The sequence below is a fragment of the Lolium perenne genome, chromosome 7 (assembly GCF_019359855.2).
Source record: "Lolium perenne isolate Kyuss_39 chromosome 7, Kyuss_2.0, whole genome shotgun sequence".
Taxonomy (NCBI): Eukaryota; Viridiplantae; Streptophyta; class Magnoliopsida; order Poales; family Poaceae; genus Lolium; species Lolium perenne.
Window position 1 is genome coordinate 106657089 of NC_067250.2, and position 11165 is coordinate 106668253.

General features: G+C 39.4%; 2 protein-coding genes across 2 annotated transcripts; both read left to right on the top strand.

The window, feature by feature from the left end:
• The first annotated feature begins 7513 nt into the window (after positions 1-7513).
• LOC127312683 (uncharacterized) lies at positions 7514-8848 on the top strand. The gene has a single exon (XM_051343219.2). The coding sequence runs from the start codon at positions 7989-7991 to the stop codon at positions 8697-8699; it is 711 nt and encodes a 236-aa protein (XP_051199179.1). The 5' UTR covers positions 7514-7988; the 3' UTR covers positions 8700-8848.
• Positions 8849-9726: 878 nt separating this feature from the next.
• On the top strand, positions 9727-10569 carry LOC127312681 (uncharacterized). The gene has a single exon (XM_051343217.2). It carries the CDS (start codon positions 9760-9762, stop codon positions 10447-10449), a length of 690 nt encoding a protein of 229 aa, XP_051199177.1. The 5' UTR covers positions 9727-9759; the 3' UTR covers positions 10450-10569.
• The last annotated feature ends 596 nt before the right edge of the window (positions 10570-11165 follow it).

An 11165-nucleotide genomic window follows, 5' to 3' on the forward strand; every position in this document is an offset into this window, starting at 1 on the left:
TGTAAGCATTTGATTTCAATCGCTCTTCCATTTAGCTCTCCTTTCTTCAGTTAATTGAGTATAATCTTGAGCTGGTGGTACTGGTAGTTGTTGTAGGTTTGATGATTCTGTTTGTGGTGTTGATATGGTGTGTCTCTGTTCTCTTTGGGACCCGTTCCAATGTAGCATGATACTGAGATGAAATAGAAGTGAAGTGCAGTTCGTTATCCTAATTTTTATATTGTGTTTTTGTGAGCTGCATCATTATGAACTTCAGATTTGGAGAAATGGCAATAATGAGTCGTAATTAAATGTCCTAAATTTTTTTTGCTAGAAGCAGAGAATAAATTAATATGTTAGCTTTGTCTTTTTTTATTCTAGAAATAGAAAAATATGGGAGATGCATGTTCTTTTTTATCATATCTTGGGTTGTCGAGCCAAAGATCGTGATGTTAGCTTCACCTTAGTGATTAGGTGCTTGCAGGTTTTCATGGTTGATTTCTTCGTGAATATGGTACTTTGATCTTTCTGTGATGGCGCTTATCCTTTTTAATAACAACTATTTCTTTCCCTAAGAAATCTTCTTCTTTGACCTATCAACAGGAGTGTTTGAATTCAGTTAAATTGGTTTGCAGGGCATTTAAATCATCAGCTATCTCATTAGGTATCCAAAATCAATTGGGGAGAATAATTAGTTTGTTTGTTAAAACCATAGTTCTACTATTCCTAAATTTTGCTACAGTAATATCTACTGTTTTCCTGCATATATTTTGTGATAGCAAAGGGGCAGTATTTTTATAAACTGTTTATTTGTTACAATTATATATGATCCCCCTCAAGGACATTTATTGCATCAGGTGCAAGTGTTCAGTTGAAACATTATTTGACATTGATGAAGAACACATTAGATCTTAAAGTTCTGTTTCTACAAGTTGTAGAACCAGAAACCTTGCTGAAAAGCAAGTCATGGTATCAGGACTTTGTCATGAAATGGGTGAATTGCCCCACGGTTCTTCAGGCTAGCCAAATGTATGATTGTTGTTATTGTCTGTAGTTATTTGTCGAAGAGCTTGACCTAAATATCAGTGAAGTTGATCTTAGGGAAGCGTTCTCCTAGTATGAGTTCATACCATTTTTTCAGGTATCAATAATTAGGCCATACATTTCATACTTTTTAGTTCTTTTCCACATAGATTTTTTTGGTTAAATTGCATCTGTCAACATGATGAAATAATGTTGTGAACATTTTTCCCCTACCCATGCTTTCACGTTTGTGATTTTCAGAAAATCCCTCGTGATAATTTCAGACCTTTGCTAATTGAAATTATCCAAATTATGTTCAACACGTGAATGGGAATGATGTTGTTCAGTTTTAATTCCAGATATTTCTTTTCTATTTTAATGTAGATTAACTGGCCAGCTCTCTAGACAATATTGTCGATCGACGAAGTGTTAAACATGGTGGCCTCCTTACGATGTGAAAATATCCACCAGTACTTCAAAATTAATTGCCACAAATAAGTTCAGTCAATAAGCTCTAGCGTGTTGATAAATAGAAACATCCACCACTACTTCCAAATTAACTGCCACAGGTAAATTTAGTCAGTTAGCTCTAGCATGTTGATATATAGACGGAAAATAATCAGCTTTTCTGGGCGCGAGAACTGCCAAGAGACAGTAAGGTTTACTCTGAAAATACAGTACACACATGGGCATTCTTGCCTGTTCTTTTTATTTGATTTTGAGTGATCGTAGTGTAATGCTTAAGAGCATATTTCATCTTCCTTTCTATCTTGATATTTTCTACGTAGACTGACCCTTTTCTGAACTATGCGTCTTTACTGTAATTTATATATTTTTCTGTTTTCGCATCGCTATTGACCTCAAGTTCATTATCATGACCCATCATACATGTATGATAGATATCACCATTTAGGATTTTTCTTTGTGAATGCGCCACATTAAATTTTTCATAATGTTGGCTGCATGTGAACTAAATCAGATTATATTTTCTTTTGTTACTCTGTGTTTCCTTTATTAGTCTTAGAAGATTTAAAATGAAGTTGTGATATTATTATTGATGCATAGATACAAGCTGCCATATTTATGGAGAATGCACGTATTGTATAACACAACTTCATATATATATGGTACCACTGATTTGCGCTGCACACTGAAGTTTCACAGTATATTTTTATACAAAGAATTTCGATGAAATACCTATCTTCGAATTGGTGTTTGATGCTTTTTCAAAATGTCAAAAGGCCACTCATTGTTCCTCTGGTGCGCAACTCCAGTTAGAATGTCTACATTTCTCTTCCTACAACTGGATTCCTTTCATCTAGGCATCCGCAGTCACATCTTCTACTTCAAGTTGGGACTTGATAGCAGAAGTTGTCTTGCTTTTTAATGAAAAAAATGTCTTTTCAGATGCTCAGTTATTTGAGATAAGGGAAACAACTAGGATGACCAAAACCCAGCGATGATTTACATTTCTTTGTGATTTAGACACTGGCAACACTTCTAGGTCCACTCCCTCTTCAATCGCTCGCTCGAGTCCATGCCCTACAACCTCAAGTACCTCGGCTCCATGTGGTGAACAGGCACCTCTAGATAACCCTCCCGCGTGCTTTAGTATGACTTTAACGTGTTGAATTGATGAGTGTAGAATTTTAGTTAGTATAGTTGTTAGCATTGATATGATTGAGGTTGCATGTTTATGTAGTTCTGATGTTGGAAGGCATGTATAGCAGATTTGTAGTGATCATCCTTAAATTTTTCGTTATCTGTTATTGTTTGGTTTTGATTGTAAGGTACTGTTAACCTCAAATAGAGTACTTGGTGTGGTGGTGAATTGATATGAAATGTAGTTAAGTTTCCACGTTGAAGAATAGAGATAATTTATCTGATGTAAAATTCTATTGCCACTGGTATATTGCTCTCTGCTAAAATTATGCCCCTCCACTTCCTACTTCCTAAGCTTGGAACAAATGTCCTACCAAAACAAATACAGCTTGATGATTATGTGCAGTAATTAGATGCAGAGAGCGTGATGATAAAAACTCATTCCTTGATTAGGTATTAATGATATGTTCAAATGCTTCAATATTAATCTTCAGATTTCTAATAATAGGTGCTGCTGCACATGCATGCATTTTTGTAGTATTTTAATTAAGTGTTCTTTCTCATCTAAATTATCACCGGCGTTGTATTGTGTAATACTTGCTTCCTCCTTACACTTCTAAAATTTCTGTATGATAATAGTATTCGACATATCCTACGTTGGAGATATTTTCACATCTTCGAAGTGGATTCCATGAAAATTTGCTTAGTTAGGCCATTATTCATGCATTAAAGTTCAGCTGTGGCAATTTTAAGCAATTGATGTGTTGCTACCTTAAGTATTTTTTTAGTTTGGTTGGTTGGGTCAATCTGACCCATTCGATAATATTTGCAAAAAATAAAAACCATCTTACAGATTGTTTGTCATTAATCACGTGGTTTCATAATACTTGCTTGTGCCCTACACTTCTACACTTTTTATCTAATAATAATATTTTTTTAAATGATTATTTCCATAATATACTCATGCTTTTATGGTGTTTGAAGGTGACAATGTACTCATATGGCAGTGCTGCCTCTTCCCTCGAAATGATCAGGGTGAGCGAAGGTGGGGCGAAGTGGAGATTATGTATGCTCCATCCTCCAGTTGTCATTGTCATAGTAGGCTCAGAGCTTGGATCTGAATGTTGTTTTTTTTGTCCATGTGTCTTATCTCGCTTCGTCAGTCCCACGGGACTACTCGGGGTAAGAACGTGAAACATATTCATTTGATTTATGTCTATTGCCTTCATGTTGTTGTTCTGATCTCTTTCTGGTAATGTAATTTTGATTCTTTTTTATTTCGTTTCAACATACATGGTCCCAAGAATATTCTTAGTTGTTGTACAATAACACAACATGTCCAAATAATTGTATCTCTCTTGAAAAATGGTTGCAAGCTGGCCCTTTCCCTTAGCTCCCTAGTGTATGTGTATATGTCATTTGCCGAACTATCTCTTCCATCTTCGAAGGAGTGAGTACAAATGACTACGAGACCTTTTGTCGAGCGGGAGGAGCGATGTGTGTGCTTCTTTGTTCCATGGCAAGTGTCTCTGGCCCTCTTGGTGCGAGCATGGTTCCTTGATGTGATCGGTCAGAGTATGACCTTTGAGCGATATACTTCTTGTTGGTTCATTCTTTGCACCTTGAGCTTTTACTTCTTTCTTGCCGCACGATTAGCGATTTCTGGGATGTCCGATAGACAAGCGCGTGGGTTTGTTAGCTTCCTGGGAGCAATCCCGCAAATCACGTGGAGTATTGGATTTCCAATAACTGCTACCGTGAATTACGTCATGTATGCTAACCTCTTTCATTATCCCCGATCTGCTGCGTGTGCTTCCTATTTCCTTGCTACCACAAACCTTTCGTGAGTCCATGTGTGCTTCCGTTATTTGCACTTCACCTAAAGTGCTTTAGTAGTGTATCTGACATGATTACGGTATTTTTGCCACTACATGCGTGTATATGTGCTACCTAGTCCTCCACAAAATGCCGATATATGTGTGCTTCCTTCTTCCTACTACCACAAAAGTTCTCATACGACTTGCTTCAACTTTTACTAAACTATATTTCTTAGTACCTCTACATGCTCTTCTGTGTTTGCTCATTTTCGAAATTCAAATTAGTGCTTCATTAGTGAATATGTCATGCTTCCACCTTCAATGCACTCTACCAACTTATATGCTTCCCTCAGTTTTGCTTCCATCTCATCATATTCCAATTCTCAAATACTACATAGGTCATGTTTCAACCTTGAATACACTATGTTTCCTAGTACGATCATATATGCTTCCTTCTAAATCCATACACAAATTTGCTTCCATTTAATATTCCAATACTCATTGAAAATTTTACAAAATGATCTGACGAAATTATTCAGAATGCTTCAAATCATGGAAGCATTTCACATTGTTAAGTTACACGTATCCTATGTTGAACACTGTCTGGGAACTAGCAATGGCCGATGCCATCCTCTTCCTTAATTTGATGCATGTGTTGCCATCCAACGAGGAAATACCTAGGCCAACCCCGTGCTCTAGCTCAACTTATGCTTGTCGCCACAATCTTCTTTTGCCTCACATATCTTGCTCGGTCTTCCTGATGGCAACCACCTCCAACCGGCTTCACATGTCCCAGCCACTGGTATTCATGGAGGCCCCAACAACGCTTCGACACAGTGGGATGGCATTGTATGCCAGCACATATTCTGATCTAGAAAGAGGCGCATTTAAGAGAATGGGTGAACTGTGTATTGAACAAAGTTACTCACAAATAACATGGTGAAAAAGAATGGAAGCATTAATCATATTTGCCTTTGAAAAGCATATGAACCTTGATAAATCCTGTGACTACTGATGCAATAATGTAATACGGCTGAAACAAATGTATGTTAATTTGGAAGGGCATAACAAATAGAAGCATCGAATGTATGGTAATGCAGTAGAACGAGGCATATGCAGAAGCAGAAAAATATGTAAAAGTAAAATATAACAAAGGTTGTCTGCTAATTTCTGTCTATGTACGCAACTGCATCGTGAGTGTAGAATGCTTCTGAAGCATGGTCATCATGAAGCATGACAAAAGAAACCACCTGTTCTGTTAACTAGCATGGGACAGATTGGGACCTAGGCCAATGTGGACAGATCGATTGGGAGGCCAGTTGCAATTACCTACAGCCAGAGTAGTACTTGAATAGATCGAGAGGGTGGTTGGAGCTCGTTGAAGCAGGCTCCGGCCGGCGCTCCATCCATCAAAGCCGCTACCGACCCTAGAGTGCCGGCCGCCGACATGTGTACGGGCGTACGAGTCGATCTAGGAGGAAGCGGCGCAGTTACCGCCGGCAGATGCAGGGATGCAGCACGGCGGGGGAAGCTGATGCGCGGTTGGGCGAGGAGAATTGCGGTGGCGGCGGGATTAGGGGATGGTGTGGCAGGTTCTCAATTAGTGGAAGGCAAATCCGTGGAAATCTGGACCTGTTCGATGTTTTTTTCGATAAAGGGAATATATTAATATCGAGAGATACCAATTACACCCAGCCTCTGCAACAACGCACCACCCTAATGACACTACGGATGCACACAGCCAAAAAAAAGGAAAAGAAAACTAAGAAATAAAAGTCCCGCTACAGTATCACGGATCTAACAACAGCAATACATCCACCACCATGACAACACCTGAATTGCAGACTCTCCAAAAAACGACGCCTCCAAGAAGGGAACAGTGCTCCCCCGCAAAAAAAAAAAAAAAAAAAAAAGAAGGGAACAGTGCTCCAAGAAGGGACCTGTTCGATGTAAACAAAATGGACGGTGTCTGACGGGTCCGTTGATTTGTTTCCTATCGGACCCCGATAGGTAGTGTTTACCGAAACATGTGAGTCTCGGGCATTTCACTGGTAGGCGACAGCATGGCAATGCGGGGACCCAATAGGGATTGAATCGCTCTATGGGCATTTGGCGAAGGGTTAGTGAAATGAGCAGCAGGTAGCACCCGACGCTCTACCCTGGATAAGGCCGGACCTTCTTAATGTTTCCATTGGTTGTGCCCGTGAGGGGATGGCACCATATTCCAAGGCAGCAGCATTGTTGTTGATATAGCTAGCAACGGAGTGATCACCTTAAACGTGGAGCAACTAAGGATAGGATAATGTTTTCTTAGCCTACTTTACAAAACTTTTTAAAAAAAATGCTCACTTACTATGGGCAAGCATTTAGCATGACTCAAACTAGCACTAAACATCAGCACAATTATGTAGCCAGAAACACGCTTTGAATTTTGTTTCCGTGGTTCCATCGGAAACTGCCATGCTATTCACCTGGGAAATGCCCCAGGAAATCAAAACGCGACAAAATATTGAATTGATAAGATCAAACAGGTGTGCCAAATGATGAACAACCAGATTGCATGACTAGTACACGCACATACCAACAATCTTGACAAGGTAGCCAGCCATCTAAACCTATACCACCTCGATGTCGATGCCGATTCTTGTTGTCAATAGTTGGAACATAATGTGATAAGCTCAGCCAGATGCACGTAATGCACTACAAAATTGTAAAACACGTGGATTATTTCGAGAGGAACAGGCCAGCTAATAGTTCTGAAGTCCACTCCTCCTATCACAAGTAGGTACAACAAAGAAACAATAAGGTTGCTTCCTACTTTTAATTTTATAAGTTCCTAATACAACCAGTTTGGATCCATGAACAAACATCATCCTCGTGCAGGCGACTTTGCCAGTTTGCCGGCAATAATGGACACACAACAGCCTCATAAACTCGGTTCAAGATGATTCTGCAGCGAGGGGAAACACAACAGCATCAATTTTTTCAGAACAATTCAGTAACAAGGTTCTGCTTATCTACTTTGTGTCACTATCCAAACAAGCACATTATCCTTGTCCAGTGGATCTGTTTTTTCCTTGCTCACTGCCACCTAAACATGCTAGCTCTAAACATCAAGGTTTGACATTGTAATTGGAATAGCTTTGCACCAACGGTACAAGAAAAACAAAAATACATAAATAAAGTTATGCATGTGCTTACCCAGTTATGCCAGGATTCATCTTTATAATAAACCACCATGATGATTCTTGTTGGTAATATCTGGAACATGACATCATGACAACTCGCCAGGAAGATAGCCAGCGCACCAGTGTTACACACTAAATGAGACCACTTTAATAATTAAATCACTATGCTGCTCCCAGATCAAGAACCTTGATTGGCAGCATATGGAAAACAAAGTTTCCACGATTCCTTTTGTCTACCATCGAAACCGATGTGGCCTCATATACATCTTCTGTATATATAGGTCTCGAGAGAAGGCTACACATAGACATCAAACCAACAAGCAACAATTTCCCTTTCATTAGTTCTAGCCCAACACAGAGATTAGTTTCAGAAACAGATATGTCTTTTGCTCTAAGATCGATAAGCTTGCCATCTAGGCATCACACCAGAGAGGCGGAAGTACAAGAAGATCTGGACAGCCTAGAGACAAGCATCTCATCATCCATTACCATCAAGACGATGTGTGATGGTTTGAGGAGGCTTGGTGACATCTACTGTGATGTTGAGGAGATCATCCAGTTGCCAAGCAACCAGGTTTGCTCCTCACAGCACAGGAAGATGCTGGATGGAGAGATGGAATGTTCTCTCCAGCTGCTGGATCTCTGCAACACCATGCAACAGATCTTCGTCGAGCTGAAGGCCATCATCCAAGAACTGCAATTGGCTCTAAGAAAAGGAGAAGACGCAACTATCCAAGCCAGGATCCTGTCTTATATCCAATTGCTGAAGAAGGCTGGAAAACATTTCAAGAAATCTACCACAAAGAAGACGTCTGACAAGATGGACTGCGGGATGGTCAGTCTACTGACCAAGGCCAGGGAGATGGCTCTCTCTCTACATGAGTCCACAGTGCACCTCTTGTCAAAAAAAATCGAAGCACCTAAACAGTCCCTTATTTCCAAGGCATTTCACAAGAAGAAAGTTGTTGTTTGCGAGGAGCAATTGCAGGACTTAGAGTGCAGTATGGGAGATCTTGAGAGTGGAGCAGGACATCTGTTCCGGAGATTGATTCAGAGCAGAGTTTCTCTCCTAAACATTCTTAGCTCATAGATCTCCAAGAGCCTTGTCACTCACAATATCCTGTGATTAGCATCCGATTTTTAGAGGACTAGCTGATCTCATATTTTGCCTGATATGTATATATAATACAGATGTACAGAAAATTACAGATGCAATTCCAAAATTTTGATATATTTCAAGCTCGCAAATAGTTTTGTGATGTCATAATTCTTTTTTCTTTTGCAACTGTCAGTATACTTTGGTTGATATCCTTATTTGGTGGATCTTGCTTGGTGTACATGAAACATGCCAATCAAAAGTCACTATGATTGTGCAACTGCAATTCCATTTTCTTGTGTAGAACTGAATGCATATGTAAAATAATCAAGCTACTACAAAAAAAAATCCACTCTAAAAATTAATATCTGGGTGCCGAAGGTATTTACAATAATTTTATATCATTTGTCGCGTGAGATCATTGATATGAAATTCCTTCATTTTTTTGAAATGGTTTAGCATGAACTGAAGCTGTTACTCAAGGTGCCAAACTTTTTGTTGGATGCAGCGCATCTTTGTTTTCATCAGCTAAACAAGCTAGCTCCAAACTACAAGGTTTGCTCGCAGTTACCACAGAATTCAACCTGAGAGCTGGACAGCTAGGAGAGTCTAGGGTAACACATGTGTCACAGATAGATTTTTTTGTTAGCAAGCCATTATATGGCTGCTTGAGCATGCAAATATGTCAAGGTCTGAAAGTCCACTGTCCACCACTGAACTCCACGTCTACAAACAGAACCAACTATACTATTGATTCTTGTTGCCAATTGATGGAACATGGGAATGTGATTGCTCATCTCGAGGAAAGTGGACGCAACAAATACTGTACTTAACACGAGGCATCTTCGGTGTTATAATTGTCCCGCAGCTGTTAGATCTTAATCCTTGGCAGACAGCATCTTGGAGATGAACTGGCATGATTCTTTAGGTGTACCAATTAAGTACCAGTGCTTCCACACTTCTCTATAAATAGGCCTCAGCGGCCCAGTAGACACATCAAACTAAAAGTTCCTCTCTTCAACCAAAATTACAGAGAAAAGCTTCCAGATCAGAAATGGCTTTCCACCTAAGATCGATAAGTTTGCCTTCAAGGCCTCAGGCCAACGAGGCCGAAGTCGAGCAAGAGTTACTGAGCATAGAGGCAAGTATCTCTTCCTCCACCACTATCAGCACCATGTGTGATGATCCGAGGAGGCTTGGAGACATCTACAATGGTGTTGAAGATATTATTGGCCTCCCAAGCAACCACGTTGGGAAGATGCTAGATGGAGAGATGGAGCGCTCTCTTGAGCTGTTGGATCTCTGCAGCAGCATGCAAGAGATCTTCATGGAGATGAAGGCCATCATCCAAGAGCTGCAAGTGGCTCTAAGAAAAGGAGATGATGCAACTACTCAAGCAAAGATCATGTCTTATACTCGTTTGGCGAAGAAGGCCAAGAAACATTTCAAGAAGACCACGAAGAAGGCTACATCGGAGGGTGGCAGGATGGTCATGCTATTGACAAAGGCTAGAGAGATTTCTGTATCTCTACTGGAGTCCACAATCCATCTTTTGTCGAAGCAAATCGAAATGCCTAAAAAGTATCTTGTCTCCAAGGCATTTCACAAGAAGAAGGCAGTTGTTCGCGAGGAGGAATTACAGGAGTTAGAGTGCAGTATCGGCGATATTGAGAGCGGAGCAGGACATCTATTCAGGAAACTGGTTCAGAATAGAGTTTCTCTCCTAAACATTCTTAGCTCATAGATACTCCACGTCTGACACCCTGTGATTGGCATCCGCCTTTTTGAGGAATAGCTGATCTTCATGCATTTTTCCAATATGTATACAGCACAAATGTACAGAAATTATAGAAAGAGAAACCAAAGTTTTGATCCATTTTGAGCATTTCATGTTTGAATATGTGCTTTATGATATTCCGATATCAATGGTCCGTGGATGTTGCTGTGTGTCAAGTAAACATGCCAGGTCGAAGCCACAAGGGCTAACTTGCAGTTAGCATAATAAACTGATATATATATATATATATATATATATATATATATATATATATATATATATATATATATATATATATATATATATATATATATATATATATATATATATAATAATCCAGAGTGGTGCCAGTTGTACCACCACCACATGGATGTGCAGTCTGGCACTACAATTAAATATTTCTAGTTTCAGAATGCATACACAAATTTACTGAAATTTACAATCTTCAGCATGCATATCACGCTGGAATTTTACAGTGCATAGTATTACTAATTCAGGAGCACAAAAAATGCCACAACCATGTACCCTAGTTTTTCTTAGATAATGAACCATGTATCCTAGTACATCACCATGTTTTGCTCGTTCTTAAGGATTATGCAATTCAAACATTAATTTTAGAACAGTAAAGATAGTGCAAAGTTCCCCAAGTGGAATGTTTCGCACATTTTTCATATCATTCTCAA